The 14,378-nt window shown below is 52.8% G+C and overlaps 6 protein-coding genes across 6 annotated transcripts; 1 reads left to right on the top strand and 5 right to left on the bottom strand.

Annotated features, from left to right (window-relative positions):
• Positions 1–182: 182 nt before the first annotated feature.
• BU26DRAFT_516899 (uncharacterized protein) lies at positions 183–2,166 on the bottom strand. Its single transcript, XM_033828442.1, has 3 exons — positions 1,563–2,166; positions 648–1,500; positions 183–431 (listed from the first exon to the last, which is right to left on the bottom strand). The coding sequence occupies exons 1-3, from the start codon at positions 1,983–1,985 to the stop codon at positions 310–312; spliced, it is 1,398 nt and encodes a 465-aa protein (XP_033687235.1). The 5' UTR covers positions 1,986–2,166; the 3' UTR covers positions 183–309.
• A 1,161-nt stretch (positions 2,167–3,327) lies between these two features.
• On the bottom strand, positions 3,328–3,999 carry BU26DRAFT_502732 (uncharacterized protein; the record flags this gene model as incomplete). Its single annotated transcript, XM_033826653.1, has 1 exon — positions 3,328–3,999. One exon carries the CDS (start codon positions 3,997–3,999, stop codon positions 3,328–3,330), a length of 672 nt encoding a protein of 223 aa, XP_033687236.1.
• Positions 4,000–5,582: 1,583 nt separating this feature from the next.
• Positions 5,583–8,266, top strand: BU26DRAFT_421393 (uncharacterized protein; the record flags this gene model as incomplete). Its single annotated transcript, XM_033823404.1, has 5 exons — positions 5,583–5,920; positions 5,981–6,576; positions 6,638–6,841; positions 6,950–7,685; positions 7,738–8,266. The coding sequence occupies 5 exons, from the start codon at positions 5,583–5,585 to the stop codon at positions 8,264–8,266; spliced, it is 2,403 nt and encodes an 800-aa protein (XP_033687237.1).
• A 1,877-nt stretch (positions 8,267–10,143) lies between these two features.
• Positions 10,144–10,880, bottom strand: BU26DRAFT_421158 (DUF636 domain protein; the record flags this gene model as incomplete). Its single annotated transcript, XM_033823395.1, has 4 exons — positions 10,144–10,175; positions 10,351–10,471; positions 10,527–10,610; positions 10,665–10,880. 4 exons carry the CDS (start codon positions 10,878–10,880, stop codon positions 10,144–10,146), a joined length of 453 nt encoding a protein of 150 aa, XP_033687238.1.
• An 882-nt stretch (positions 10,881–11,762) lies between these two features.
• BU26DRAFT_452403 (uncharacterized protein) lies at positions 11,763–12,944 on the bottom strand. The gene is made up of 2 exons (XM_033824795.1): positions 12,608–12,944; positions 11,763–12,504 (listed from the first exon to the last, which is right to left on the bottom strand). Exons 1-2 carry the CDS (start codon positions 12,923–12,925, stop codon positions 11,980–11,982), a joined length of 843 nt encoding a protein of 280 aa, XP_033687239.1. The 5' UTR covers positions 12,926–12,944; the 3' UTR covers positions 11,763–11,979.
• Positions 12,945–13,313: 369 nt separating this feature from the next.
• BU26DRAFT_422376 (S-adenosyl-L-methionine-dependent methyltransferase) lies at positions 13,314–14,327 on the bottom strand (the record flags this gene model as incomplete). Its single annotated transcript, XM_033823452.1, has 2 exons — positions 13,314–14,195; positions 14,283–14,327. 2 exons carry the CDS (start codon positions 14,325–14,327, stop codon positions 13,314–13,316), a joined length of 927 nt encoding a protein of 308 aa, XP_033687240.1.
• Positions 14,328–14,378: the final 51 nt, after the last annotated feature.

Raw genomic sequence — 14,378 nt, forward strand, 5'->3', positions numbered from 1 at the left:
GCTGCGGCATCCTCTGTGGGCCTAAATCTTGTTCGTCCCGCGGTTTGGCTGGTTGGTCTTTCATGAAGCTGGCTGGCATGTTTTAAGGTGCGTGTTGACGAGACTTGGAATTGAAGATGCGCCGGATAGACGGAAATGTTTACGGGAGGAGTCCGTGAAACATTGGTAATGTATTAGGAGAAGGAAACGATAGAGGGAAGCACTGAATTAAATCCGAAGCTATCTGAATCCTTCCTTGAAGCAGAGTTGCCTCCAACGCATCACCCGGTCCTGCTGCTCGGCTTGGTCAGGCTGCGATGTGTCCTTCGCCTAGCTTGGATTCCGACAAAACGCTTCTTCATCTTCAACATCGCTATGACTGTCTTCCTTGCTGAGGTTGGTCGCCACGGGGATGCCAATGAATGCTTTCAAGACAATCCTGACATATTTATCTGTCGCAAAAGGTAAGCAGGACGACTCTCTTAGCTAGAAGCCACTAGATCACCTCAATCAGAGGATTAAACACCCCACAGCAAGCCGTATGAGCCGGGCATAGGTTTTCTCCACGGCTCTATGTGAGCCTCATGGTCTGCAATCAACAGACTCTATAGTTGAATCTTCGATCCCCGGACCGGCTCAGGAAATGTAGCATAGAGAAAGGAACTTACAGAATTCGGCACGAAGTGGCTCGACTATCGTGATGATTGGCGCCGCCCATGTGAACAATGCCAGGCTCTGACCGAAACCCCATTCGTTATCTATGCTCGACCGCCGAGTCGATGCTATTCTTTTGGCAGCAAATATACCCAGATATGCCCACATCATGCACATCGTCGCGACCATTACACCAATCTCCATCCGGAAATCAAGCCTCCTCAACCTTTTCGAATTAGCGAATACCCGTACGAGATGTACGAGAGCCCCGACGAGACACAGAAGAAATGCAATGGACAGACCAAAGTGCATCCGGTACTGCACTGGAAGTTGACATAACAGCTTAACTGATCCGCTCTCCTTGTTGGGGTCGTATGAATACCTCATAATTGACAGAATTGCCGCGACAACCTCGGAAGAAATAAGTAGCGTCGTTAAATAGTAGCGGTACGTGCGATTAGACCAGCTAGGATCATAAAGTAATGACAGCCTCATTATGATGAGAGCGGGGAAAGTGGTGAACATACTCGCGAGCGACGATTGGCCCTGCGAGTAGTTTGTTCCGTAAGCGACACCAGCCAAGAAGGCGGATGCGATCGAAAGAGCGAAGATAATAACCGCGTCGAGGAAGGTATCTATTGACTTGATGAATCCATCGACTATGAGCCTAGGTAGGGGAAGGCTAGTATTGCGGTGCTGAGGTGCCGGTTGTTTCTTTTCACTTTGCTTCTCGCGGTACTTGGAGAGTTTGAGCTTGACCGTTGACGCAGAGCTCGAAGATGTAGACCGGGAATTGTACTGGTCTATGCCAACCACGATGACGAAGGCTGTTACGAGAGAAGCTTCGGTAATGTATACCGATAGCATCTAATGCAGTATTATTAGCATGTAACTTGTTCTGAATCTTTCACTTTGATAACAGTCCTTACCCCGGCCCCAGCAATATCCGCATCGCCGGACCAGTCGACGAGAGCACACACGTCTGACTGACAAGCCGAAAAAGGGATTGAAACAAGTCTGTCAAAAAGCTCACCACGGCGGTGGTACCAGGCGTTGCCTTGAGAGCACATGAACCAATCCATTATCTGGCCACTGGTCGGCTGCCATCTGATCGCAGACGGCAGTGCACCCCGGACGTATCGGACAATATTGGGTGCGTTGTACGGGTTGGTGAACATGGAGTACATAAAATCGACAACGGCCGTGCAATTTTTTGAAAAGTCCAGGGCGGATAGAGGTGGCGGGGTCCAGAGGGCGGACGCATTGCATGAAAGTTCCCATTCCACGTCGAAGTATGTAGATAGTGTTTGATCCAGTGGGAGAGGCCAGGAGAGGAGTGTGGGAAACTCCATCCTTTCGAGAAGTGTAAAGGGGTGCTTCTTCAGGGAGACCACTGCGAGCCTTGTTGATTGTGTTTTCGTGGACAGCTGAAAAACGAGCGCTGATCACTTTGTGCGGGGAGTCTCAGCCTTGCGCACTCCGTTTGTGTTTTTTATTCTCTATCAAGAAGCGAGTAAGTCAAAACAAACTCACGGTTCCGCAACATAGCTGACGGGACGATAAGGGTTCCTAAATATTCAGTGGACGCAGCCTATTGCTTAAGTGTAGTGCGGCCGCCATCAGGCTGGGGCTGAGCTGAGATTCTGTCGCAGTTCGGGGGAAAATGGTAGGCCAACGCGAGGTTTGCACATCAGGCTGAAAAGTTGCCTAGACGCACCCTCCGGACCTTACTGGCAAAGGTCTCCGATTCGTCGACGTGAGATGCCTTCCAAGCATCACCAGCCCCACTTCACTGCCTGATATTCCCAATCTCTTGGGACTCTGCCTCGCCTGGAGACTCTTCCCTCGGATATGCTTTTGCCTCGAGAAAGTCCAGCCGAGCCTCAGGCATCCAAACTTCTCCCCACAGAACTTCGGCAACACCCACTCCCGATCATATTTCGAAACGGCAGTAAGTTTTCCGTCTTCGACAGAAACTCCGCCGGATCTGTCCGTCAGGCTGACCCGATATGCTGGTCCAGTTTCTTTTGAAGTTTCGAGGGCAGGGAAAGCTACGTTATCGGTTCATGCGCGCAAGCTCCCGAAGCCATGGGACGGAAGATCTTCAGGCCCAACGGATACTGCGATGCCGGGCCCCGAGAATGGACCGCTGGTAGGCTCTTACTGAAATTGTTTAGAAACCCGTAATAGAGTCTGCGCGCTTCTGGGCGAAAGTCTCTTTCCATGGTGTGACGATTTTGTTCTCTTCTGCCGCAGCTCAGCTCAAGAAGGGTCGCGATGGCGAAGTAGAAGGAGGCTGTGTACTTGCAGTCATCGGGTCACACCAAAGGAGGTCGGATTTTTTCATCACAAGGCTGGACGATCTGGGGCGCGCTAGAGAGGCACTACTTCAGTGCATAGCGCTTCTTGTAAGGTGATGTGCTTCACCGGATGGGCGGTAAGGCTAGATGTATCTCCAAGAGACAAATCGCGTCTATGGTGATATTCGAGCCTGATCCAGATTAGCATAGAGAAATACTTAATGCTAGAAGAGCAGAGTGAGAGACTTACTCTCTGTTTCTGAGCGATCAAAATACCGGCGCTGGCACTCTAATCGCGAATTATTGTCCATTAAGAGGTCCCTTTCATAGAACCCTGCAACCCGTGTCCTCACCGGTTCCTCCTTTTAGCTTCCTCTTCCAACTCGTCTGCATCTTAGATTTTCCCCGCCGCATCGTCTCCACTTTGCTCCTCTGTTGCTGTATTCCCATAATGGAAGTCCAGATTGTATCGCCTGCTCGCATACCATACACCTAGGACAGTGGCAATGAGACTAGGCACCCCAATGCCGATGCCAACTCCTAACGCAATATCATCACTCTTCTTTGAGCTGCGGTCTCCAGCACCGGTGTCTATAGGGCCCGGGCCCGATCCAGTCGTGGCTGTGGCATTTGGTGACATAACATCACTAGCCGCGCCGTAATGATTGCAGTCGTAAACCGCGTCACAGACGACCCCGCCATACCAAGTATACAAAGCTTTGACATGATAATTCCAGCAGCCAAAGGTGCCAAAACCATTTGTGGCTAAGCCTGCAAGTTCACCCTCCGCCGTTATGGCTAAGTGATTTGCTGCGAATACCACGGCATCGGGGAAAGTTGCAGAGATGGGTTTGGAGCTGTTGCTCGCCCATGAAGACGTTTGGTTCCAGCGCGTTGGGACAACTGCCACGGTGTCAGGAGTCGAAGACAGCGCACCCGAGTAGTAGGCCATGTGCGATAGGCGGATTGCGGAATTGCTTGTGCAGTCGGCGAGGATGACATGCTCATGGCATTGGGAGAGCAAGGGAACTATTGCGAGAAGGAGGAAAGGCTTGCGAGGCTGCATTTTCGAGCTCTCAGTAGGATTGAAGGGCAGATACAGCTTGAGGCTGTGCACCTCGCTTACATTTTATCAATGTGGAACTCACGAACTCGTTTCCTTTTGCCTCTCACAGGCCTGCTCTTACCCAACAGCATACCCCGCCCCGATGTTGCGATGTTTGTGTTCGCTACGAAGGTAAGGCCTGCCGTGAGCTTTTCAGCCCGCTGCACCATCCGACTTTCGCATGACGGATGCCCGATGGAAAGAAATTGACACCAGCCTAGGGAAAGAGTTACATGGTGCTGTAAACTTTAGCGCAAGGCTGGCCCCCGAAATGGGAGGAAGCTTATATCAATTCCTTCTTCAGTGAAGTGGTGACCATAAGTTCAACTGTAGGCGCTGACTTTGCCTCCTCAAAAGCAATACGCGAGGCGGAATCCTGATCTGCCATCTACGCAAGATGATCTGGCTTTAATGAACTTGCGCAAAAGACGTGATGCGAAGTCAGAGCTTTAGCTAGGTATGGGTTTGTTTGCGGACATTACTGTAGCCACCGAACACTTAGCGAAGGGAGACACCTCAGCGGCGAGTGCAGGGGAACTTACCGTTGAATGGTCTTAGAGTTGAGGTTCAAGAAAACATGCGCGGATCGGGCTTTTGAGTTCTTATTCGCGCTTCATTTGGAGAACGGAAGCCTGGACCGATGACTTTGGAGCGAAACTTCGACGTTACGTTGGCTTCATGATTCTAACTTTCTTTAATTACTGGGTCGAATTTGCAGATACTAAGTGAAGCAGCTCGTGTCCAAGGGGTATCGGAGCCTGGGGCAGTAAGGCTCGCACAGCCCGAGCCGGATAACGGCATCGCCCAAACAAAGCGGAACCGAGGCTGAGAGAGCATGAGAGTTAGAGAGGTGACCGGCATTGCATGTTTGCTTATAGTAGAAACCTTAATGCGGCCTCAGAGGCTGTCAGGGTGTTCCAAACAGGACTGAGACGTCATTACCTGAGCCGTGTTCCAGGTTGTTTCGGCAGGTCCCCAGGCATCAAATGGCATCGATCCGGATTGTTCTAAGTCGGGGCGGAGGCAGGCTGCCGGCATTCGATTGTCCAGTGCTATCCGAACGCTCATGGAACGCATGAGTGAATGACCGGATGTGGAAGGGAAGGCAGCCTCTCAAGGCAGCGACCAAACCGCGGCGGTCAGTCGATGATACGGGATGGGCCTTCAGCTATTATGCCTGCATGGGCGCCATCAGAGGAAACAGCTGCGCCTCGCATCGATATCATGTGCAGACTTGTCCCTCGCCACATCCCGGTGACGATAGGATGAAGAGGGTGTTTGGTGTCCGCGCTAGCTGGCCGGTGTTTTCGGGCTCAGCCGTAATCGTGGCGGTGTTCGCTGATTCAGCCAATCACAATGCCTGTGGCTTGTCGCGTTCTGCACCACCCCGGGATCGCAGGCGGTCAACTCGTCGTCCTCAGGCACTTTTCAGCCTTGCTTCGCCGGCATGGCACGCAGGTATATACACTCGCCCACCTCGGCGGGCGAGAAATCGCCATCCCTTACGTCGCTTCTTACGTCCCTACTGTGCTTCTCACGAAGCGATGGCCATCCAACACCGCACGCAGCCAAGCATCTTCTTGACCCTGAAGGTGCTGCAATTCGTCAATCAGCTTCGTCGCCGCCTCAAGCCTCGCCTTCAGGGCTCGAACTATCCATCCCTTCTTGGCACAGAGCTATGCCTCGGCCTGGAAACGAAGGCCATCAGGAGCATTGCAAAGGGGCTGTCACGAGTTGGGCTTCAGGACAGGAAACTCAATAGTCATGCCTCAGATCGCGTTTGCAAGAGGCGGGCCCTGAAGAGCAGGCCGAGCTTGAAACTGCAGACCCCGGGGCAGGATAGTCCCACGATTCAAAACGTATCTGGCGGAGAGGTGCAACAGTACGTCTTCTATAAACAGATCCTGCTGTTTAGTTTCAGCCCGCTAAGCTTTCGGAACAGCATGCTTAATTCCGTCGACGAGAAGCTCAGCCCATCCGGAAGCGCATTGTCCGCTATCGCGAGCGACGATATGCTCTTCCTCAAACAAAACACAGCCATGAGCTTCGATGCATGTTCCCTGATCGAAATCATCCAACTATTAGTCGGAGTGCATGATAGTATCAATGTATTCTACGCCGCCAGGGAAACGTACGACGATGCATGGCTGGTTATTCAAGGTCAAGAAGTTGGACTGAACATCGACGAGGCCTTTATAGCCAACTACGAGCATCTGCTCATGCGGCTTCGCGCAGAGCTGATCGACGCGTTGGCACGTAAGGTCTTTGAGGCTTTGCTCCTTGGCGGGCACGACAAGAAGCAGCGTAGACTACTCGACTGGTTCAGGGAGTTCTCCGGCGAGCCGCGACCCGTCTGTACGTCGTTTCCTTGGACGATCAAGCCCTCGCTCGCTGTCTTGTGGGGTGTCTGTTGGATGTACTATGACAACAACCCTGATGCTCGCCGTGCGATTCCAAGGGCAAACCCTCGCGTGCCGCAGGCTGCGGTCTTGCAGAACGTCCAGCTTCCGAATTGGAACACCCCAGGATCGACCGACTGTGAGTTCATGCCGTCTCTTGCCACCCCAAATAGAAACGTTTCGGGTGCTAATGATAGCAGACCTCAACTTCGGCTGCCAGCTCGCCGGTATCCAACCGCAACCTGAAGCGCAGCAGCAGCTCTCCCCAGGCGGCGCGAGTATGGGCCTCAGTGGTGGACTAAGGTTGCGAAACACGGAAACCTGGCACCCGACCAATTTGGAATTTAGTGCCCGCCAAGGCCTGTCACGTGCCTCGGCTCCGATCACAAATCGACTAGGATCTGGTAAGTCGGAGCCACAGCGATTGACTCACCCGCTCGTCTGCCTGCCTCACATTCCACCATGGGCACTATACGATAGGTTTCAGCCTGTGGATCCGGGAATATGTTTAGCTAACGGCCGGCCAGGCCTGAATACATATAACCCCCAGTTGTTCCCAGGGCTGCAGCCAGATAACCGCATCCTTAATTCGCTGCCTCAGAACCCAACCGACGCCACAGCTTTAACCGTCTTTCCCCAGCACTTTGATCTCAATCAGTCTTGGCAGCATCTTCCGTCGTCTTTGCCACAGAGGCCGCGCAGTCATCTGACGACAAATATTCCCCACGTAACAGTCACCGGGAGCGCGGATAGCCCAGGCTTCGCTGCGCCACAACCCGATTTCGCGTACAGCAATATATATCCGCAGCCCACCCAAGAGCCTCAGGCTTCTTCCCTCAACCTCTACACGGATCTTTCTGACTTTGCAACGTCGCCATACACCATGGGAAACTGCCCGCCGCCAGAGACTTCGTCTATAAACGCTCCCCAGGGCATGCGACACACTCACGAGCGCACTTCGTCCGTCAACTCCAACGCGAATATTCCTACTCCAGTGAGCATGTCGGGGCCGCAGTCGCCTCTGCTATCTCCCGCTGTCGATCGCAGACCTTCCATCGTCAGCTCGCACGGACACTCACGGCATCCATCAGAGGATCGTTCTTCGCAAGATGGCGACGATCCAGATTCTCCTCGAAAGAACCACGCCTTCAAGCGTGCCGAGGAGCCACCCAGAAACTCTGAAAATAAGATGATCTGCAAGTACAAGGAGTGCGCCAGCCTAACGTTCGATCGCAAGTGCGAGTGGAGGTATGTCTACCCTCATTTCATCCTCTACACACCGATACTAACCGTCACATAGCAAACACATGGACAAGCACGACCGGCCGTATAAGTGCAACGTCAGAGGCTGCGAGAAGCTGCAAGGTTTCACGTACAGCGGCGGCCTCCTGCGTCACGAGCGCGAGGTACACAAGATGCACGGTGGCACCAAGAAGTCGCTCTTCTGCCCCTTCTCCGATTGCAAGCGTAGCTCAGGCGCCGGCTTCACTCGGAAAGAGAACCTTGCCGAGCACATCCGTCGCGTGCACCGGAGGACAAGTCTGTCAATGGATATGGGTAACTTTATCATTCCGCGACCGGACTCCCGGGACAGCCTTCCTGAACGTCGCCTCGACTCCGAGTCTCCCTACCAGCGCCTCGTCGATACCGTTCCGGAAGAAGACTCGCTGAAGCGTAAGCGCGGTTCCGACGCGGGCATGTCTGAAGAGGGCGGCAAGACTGATCTTCGCGCTGAGATCAAGCGGCTACGCCGCGAGAACGAGGAGAAGGATACGCGGCTACGGCAGCTCGAGCAAGCAGTCATGGCTCTCCAGGACGCCCGCCGATAACGGTCAGCTTTTTCTCCCATCTCGGCGATTATAACGGGTACGCTCGGTTTCACGACGGTATGACCCACGGCTCCACACTACTGTACGACATATCTCCTTACTTGAATCTCTAATGCGGGCGGGTATCGGGATAGGCGACGTTTCAGGATGCATAGCACGGTGTTGAACTGTATCCAACGGCTTGGGTTCCTATCTACTACTGTCTTCTCTTTTCTATCTGTTTTATCTGTTCTTTTTCTCAAGCTTGATATCCAACTTACTTTCTCTGGCAGAAAGAAGACGCTCTCGTTGTATATAGTTTGTTGAGCGTCTTCCGATTTTACTGAACATATTGCTTTTATTCCCTTTCCCTTTACAAGCGTGTCCGGAATACGCATCACGAGATACGACGGTACTTCACTCATTCAGACTGGACCCATACGTTACGATAGACGATACTATACTTTCTGTACTCCCACTGTGTACAGCAGTCACTCGCTGCTCTAATAGAGAACTACTCCCAATCGAGAAAATTGTATAATCCGGATCCTTCCACCCTTTCCAAGACATGAAGTTCGTTTTGGCTCTGGATGCCTGATCGAAGCCTGATCGAAGCCTGCTCGCTCTCTCTCGTATAGCACCTTACGGCGCTCTCTTGATAGGATCAGGCAGCCTGAGGGCGCGAGTTAGGTACCTAACCGCCCTCTGGCTGCCTAACACGGCTGAAGCTACAAAGCGCAGGTACCATGGCGCAATACGATCACATGGCCCATCCTCTGTGCGCGAACGAGAAATCCGTTTCCAGTCTAATATGCGGGGGCTGTGCTCTCTATCGAGTGCGAAAACCGGCGTTCGTTCGCCATCTGCATACGTATACCGGACGGAGCCGGAGTTCCTAGCAGCGATGGGCATACGAGCCACACTCTCGTCCGTCAAGTCCGACGCTTACACTCGCTCTCACAACTCATTCTTATTCATAATAGTACCTTCCGGCACCATCCGCTCTCGCGCTTCTCTTCTCGCACAGTAAGCCGCCCTTCGCATTCTACCCTCCCCCTGCCCCTTTGACACCATCTCGTCGAGTCACAAAAAGAGGCGAAAAGTGCTTGCGGCAATTTTCGCTCTGCCCAACATCGAGGAGTCATACACCCCATGGTGTACCGTGTACCACTCCCATTGGCCACTACCACAGCATGTGACAGCGCGCTGGCGCGTTCGTGCCCACTGGGTACCGTGTTACGTGTCTGCCTGCGAGCCGTGTTTTTAGGCTGAGGCCGGCCGCGAGGCCGCTCGCCAGTCCGTGTGCCAATTGCAGACCGTCGACATGTTGCACGTCGGGACGTCGGCGAGGACGATGAGGGTGTGCTGGCCTAGACGGCGAGATGTGAGGTCTGATTAGAAATGTGGCGGTGCGGCGAACTTGTCGGGGGGTCGGCGGTTGATGCCTGACGCAGATCACGGGGGCTGTGCATGGGATGCGTGGATGCCTGGTGTGGCGAAATGATGCCTTGATTTTTGCGTTTTGATGCAGGCTGAAGAGGGCGATGGCGGGAACAAGGCACAAATGGATTTCAAGTCCCAAGGTTCGATTGTCTGGTGCCTGGAGTGTGGCTTGTCGTGTGGCAACAGGCACGTGAACAGCGCCACAGTTGAGTCTAGGTACGCCCAAAGGCCTCTTCTGCCAGACTAGGTCTGAAGCCGGGTACGCACAAATAGACCGAAATTTTGAGTGGATTGAGAGAAAGAGTGGATAACTTTCCTTAGCCCTTGATCAAATGTGCAGAAAGAATCCACTGAACAAGGCTGCGCCTCCATGCGTCTACGCAAGCCCCCAACACTACTAGCGATCTCGACAAGTCCTACCCTTCATCCACATCCCTATTGATGCAATTTTCCTCTCACTCCTTGATCTTCTGCTTGTGGAATACATCTAATGGACCGTCAGCGTCATTACTCACAATTTCGGTCTTGCGGGGCCGTGGTGAACTGTACTCCTAACATGTGCGCAACCCATTGCTTAACAAGAATACGTACGTGTCCCCACGCACGACATGACGCGACGCAATGCAAGACTGATTACAGCTTAGGAAACCGGGTCACCTCACCAGGAATTTCTGGCATCCACTTTTCGCGCTCGATGCAGTTGAATTCGCCTTTTGGTGGGAGGGCGGATGGATCGTCGAGAGAACCGACTGCGATGTAGCGAAAGTTGTCTTTTACAGCATCCTGTAATGGTTCAGCAGACTAGGAATTGCGGTAGCATATCAGAAGGATGACTTACTCCATACTCGCAGATGTAACTGCCGCAGGTGTTGCAGAACTCGCGGTGGATGATAGAACCCGATCCGTTGTCTGCAGAATGAATCTACTCGCCGTTAGTCTAAATCTGCTAGACTCTCTTCTCGCAGGCTTAGCATACCTTGGGCGTCCCACTCTCCTTCGTATAGAGGAACGACTGCAATGGCACCTTTGCCGTCAGCCCAAATGCTCCTCCGAACGCCTTCTTGCAGTTGCTGCAGTGACAGAGACTAGTCCTCGCATCGTCTTTGCTATCTAATCTCAACTTGTACGTTAGACGACGACAGAAGCAGCTCCCTGTTAGGTTGACCACCTCAGTCTTGCCCTGGTCCTCCATGTTCGTGTCGGCCATTGCGTTCGCTCCGGGACTAGCGGGGTACGGTCGAATGATGGAGGGCACGGAGTAGGTGTATGCCGGGTTGGTACTGGACTGGGAGGACGGCAACATGCGAGGGCGATATTGTAGAGTCGAGATGAAGTATTGGTAGGTTGAGAAGCTCTATTCCTTGGGATACTGGAGCGGGATCCTCGTGTCGATTTTCGGGAGCTGGTGTGCTGGCTTACACTTCAATGGTACCGTTGCTGGGCCTATTTCCGCTTAATTTGAGAGCGATCGATGCTGCTGAAGACTATCGATTATATGCCTCTCTGCGGACTGTAAGATGATTGTATCTTCGACGGGTATCGATAGACGGGCATAGATGTAAATGGTGTGTAGAGGGCAGAAGTAGATGTGAAAGCAACTGTTGCTCCTGGAACAGCAGAAGGCGCGATAGGTGCTGCTTCAGGAAGTTCCGATGATACCAGGCGGTGCGATAATTCGTGTCGGATGAGCTAAGCAGAGGTTTTCTACATGTTTTAGCCTCCTGCTTCTTGTTTTTATATTAATTTTTCTTTATAACTTACCTCTAGGTCCGCACTATAATCGTCTTTTATATGTATTACTTATCTACGTAGAGGAAAAGGGCATAATATAAGAGAGGTTTGGTGAGGATTTTGCTCAGCTCATCTAACACGAATTATCGCACCACCTGGAGAAGAGGAGTTGTACGTGACGTCATCGTGAGAGAGTGATTGGCGGTATGATGAACTATTACGGCGACCGCAAGGAGGGGAAAATTGTGGTATGAGTTGGTCAACGCAAAAAGCTTAATCATGCTGGTTAGCCAGGGTAGCTCGGATCTCGCGGATGATAACAAGCGATGGACCTCGGACTATGCGGGCAGCAGATAGAGGCAGCAAATATAGAGGGACTAGAAATTGTCAAAATAGCGAAAGAGGAACGCAAGATGACTATAAGAGGAGAATGATTCCCTACATTACAGAGAAGTAACATGCTCGTGGTTGATATTATACAACATGTGCCACGAGGAGCATGGTCATGCATCACCCCCCATATCCCAAATACTCCTCTTGGACATCTTTCCGCCCGGCTCTTAGCCCCTCAAGCCCAGAAGGAAGCTCCCGCCGCTCTTTCCACCCTCGCCGCCGCTACCACCTCCAGGCAGATAGGAGACGTTCGGATTCCTTGACAACATCTGCGCAATGTCCTTCTGAGTCTCGATTCTTCGAATCAGGATCAAGCCATCACCGCTCTTTGCAACGGCCTTGCTAATCGTGTCGGCAGCCTCGGCTTCACCCTCAGCCCTGATAACGTTGGCCTGCCTCTCCTGTTCTGCCTTCTCAACAACGAATCGTGCGCGCTCCGCCTCTTGCTGTGCGATCTGCTTCTCTTCGACTGCCTTTGTGAACTCTTTGCCGAAGGTCATATGTGTAATGGAGACATCTTCGAGTGCGATGTTGAACTCGCTGGCGCGCTTGAGCAGGTCTGTTCGAATGCGGTTCGAGACGGCTTCTCGCTGGGTGATGAGCTCGGCGGCATCGAACTGGGCGACGATGGCTTTGAGAACTTCGTTTCCAATTGAGGGGAGGACTCGCTCGTCGTAGTCAAGACCGAGGTTCTGAATTAATGTTAGCTCGCCATCAGGGTCCTCCAGACTCAATAGAATTATCCGTATCCAATGCATTTGCGGGTGCTAAGAGACCAAGTGGAATAGAACTGACCTGATAGATCTTGGGCAACATCTTCACCTCCGGCCGATGCAGCACCCTCAGCGTGAGCGTAACCATCTGCAGATCCTTGCTTCCCGTCGTCGTCGAGATATTCCTCGGCCGTGTCCGCACATCATAAACAATCGCCCTCTGCAGCCACGGCACCAAGAAATGTGTGCCCTCGTTCACCACGGTCTCCTTCACACCCGACAATCGGTCGAAGATGACGGCGCGGGTTCCGCCCTTCACGTCGTACATGGAGGCCTGCGCGAGGCCAACTGCGAAGGCCGCGGGGACGACAAACCGGAAGAGGGACTGAGGGAAGGCCATGATGGGGTGTAGAAGGTAGTTAGTCGGCCTTGACGATGTTTTGCGGAGATGGAGCTGTCTCGAAAAGTTCGAGCTCCAATCACGGCAACTGGTGTTTGCTTAGTCATCTCCTGGTCCAAGCTCGACAACATCACCATGGCATTTCCTCCAGGCCACATTTCATGGCTTTTCATATTTCATGAAGGCATTAATTTCAAACTCGTCGATGTCAACAAAGGTGGACTAGGCTTATGTCCATGATAAGAGAAGTATATATTAGCCCCGCGATCGTGGCAGGACAAGTCAATGTCTTGAATGACTGGATATGGCAGCCCTAACACACAAGTCGTCCTTTCCGCTAAGCGCCTTCGAAGTGGATTTCCACAGTCGGCATCAAGAGTCCTTTGTATCACCCAATCTTCTTAAGCATCATCCCATACCACACCCTAATACCAACCCACTTCCATCCTCTGTCGCTTACCATTCCACCCTCCACATCACTTTTCTCCATCACCCTCTCCTTTAGAGTAACAACTTCCAAGCCAGCTCTTCGTGCCTCCTCTGCCGTCTCTTGCGGCGTATGCGCGTAGCTTTCTCCCCTAACCTTAACACCATCAGCATTGACAAAGCCAGCCTGTGAGATACGTCCCATCTCGCTGTGCATGTTCGTGACAAGCGCGTACCCACCAGGAGCAAGGAGACTGGAGAGCGTTGAGAAGTAGGGCGTGAGCGGGATGTGCTCGAGGACGAGTGTTGAGATCACTGCCTTGGATGGCTGGAGATGTGGGACGGCGGGAATGGGAGATGAAGTCTGAGAGGAGACGGTGGGGAAGCAATCAGCTTGTTCCAGTCTCAGGGAGATGTTGGGTGTCGCAGAGACGAGGGGCGTAAGTTTCTTAGCCGCTACGTCGAGCATGCCGCGTGAGAAATCGAGGCCTGTGATGTTGACACGGCGGTCCGGGGGCCATGCAAAGGAGAGAAGTCTCGCGGTGTTGCGGCCTGTGCCGCAGCCAAGATCCAAAAGGTTGAGAGTCGGATAGTAAGTTGATGATAGGACCATGGAGAGGAAGCTTGGCAGGAGGGAAGATAGTTCCAAGTCGTCGATGGCCTGGAGCATGTTGCCGTCTGTGTCATAGACGGAAGCCCACTGGTCGTATGCGTCCTGTGTCGGTATATGCTGGACGGGTGTTGAGGGTTTTGGCGGGGGAGAAGTGACGCCTAGGGCTTGCGACTGCTTCGGTGTCTCCTGGCTTTGCTCGGCATTGAAAGGAGCTTGATTGAGTTCTGGGGTCTTCGTGGCTGCTTGAGGGTTTGCATTGGCGGCGCCGGCATCTGAAGGGTCGGATTCGGTGGTGGAAAAGGATGCGTTGAGGTCTACTAGGGAGGTATCGAAGGTCATGTTGACAGACGTGGGTTGTGTCATCTTGCTGGTGATAGAGCTAGCCGGGATATTGCCCGGTGTCAAGAGGTTGTG

The sequence above is a fragment of the Trematosphaeria pertusa genome, assembly GCF_010094035.1.
Source record: "Trematosphaeria pertusa strain CBS 122368 unplaced genomic scaffold BU26scaffold_4, whole genome shotgun sequence".
In the NCBI taxonomy this organism is placed as follows: Eukaryota; Fungi; Ascomycota; class Dothideomycetes; order Pleosporales; family Trematosphaeriaceae; genus Trematosphaeria; species Trematosphaeria pertusa.

Coding starts and splice junctions, on each gene's coding strand:
- BU26DRAFT_452403 (XM_033824795.1), bottom strand. CDS start 12,925: ATGGCCTTCCCTCAGTCCCTCTTCCGGTTTGTCGTCCCCGCGGCCTTC. Junction 12,505..12,607: donor TGTTGCCCAAGATCTATCAG/GTCAGTTCTATT, acceptor ACATTAATTCAG/AACCTCGGTCTTGACTACGA.
- BU26DRAFT_516899 (XM_033828442.1), bottom strand. CDS start 1,985: ATGGAGTTTCCCACACTCCTCTCCTGGCCTCTCCCACTGGATCAAACA. Junction 1,501..1,562: donor CGGATATTGCTGGGGCCGGG/GTAAGGACTGTT, acceptor ATACTGCATTAG/ATGCTATCGGTATACATTAC. Junction 432..647: donor GCCACTTCGTGCCGAATTCT/GTAAGTTCCTTT, acceptor CTTTTGCGACAG/ATAAATATGTCAGGATTGTC.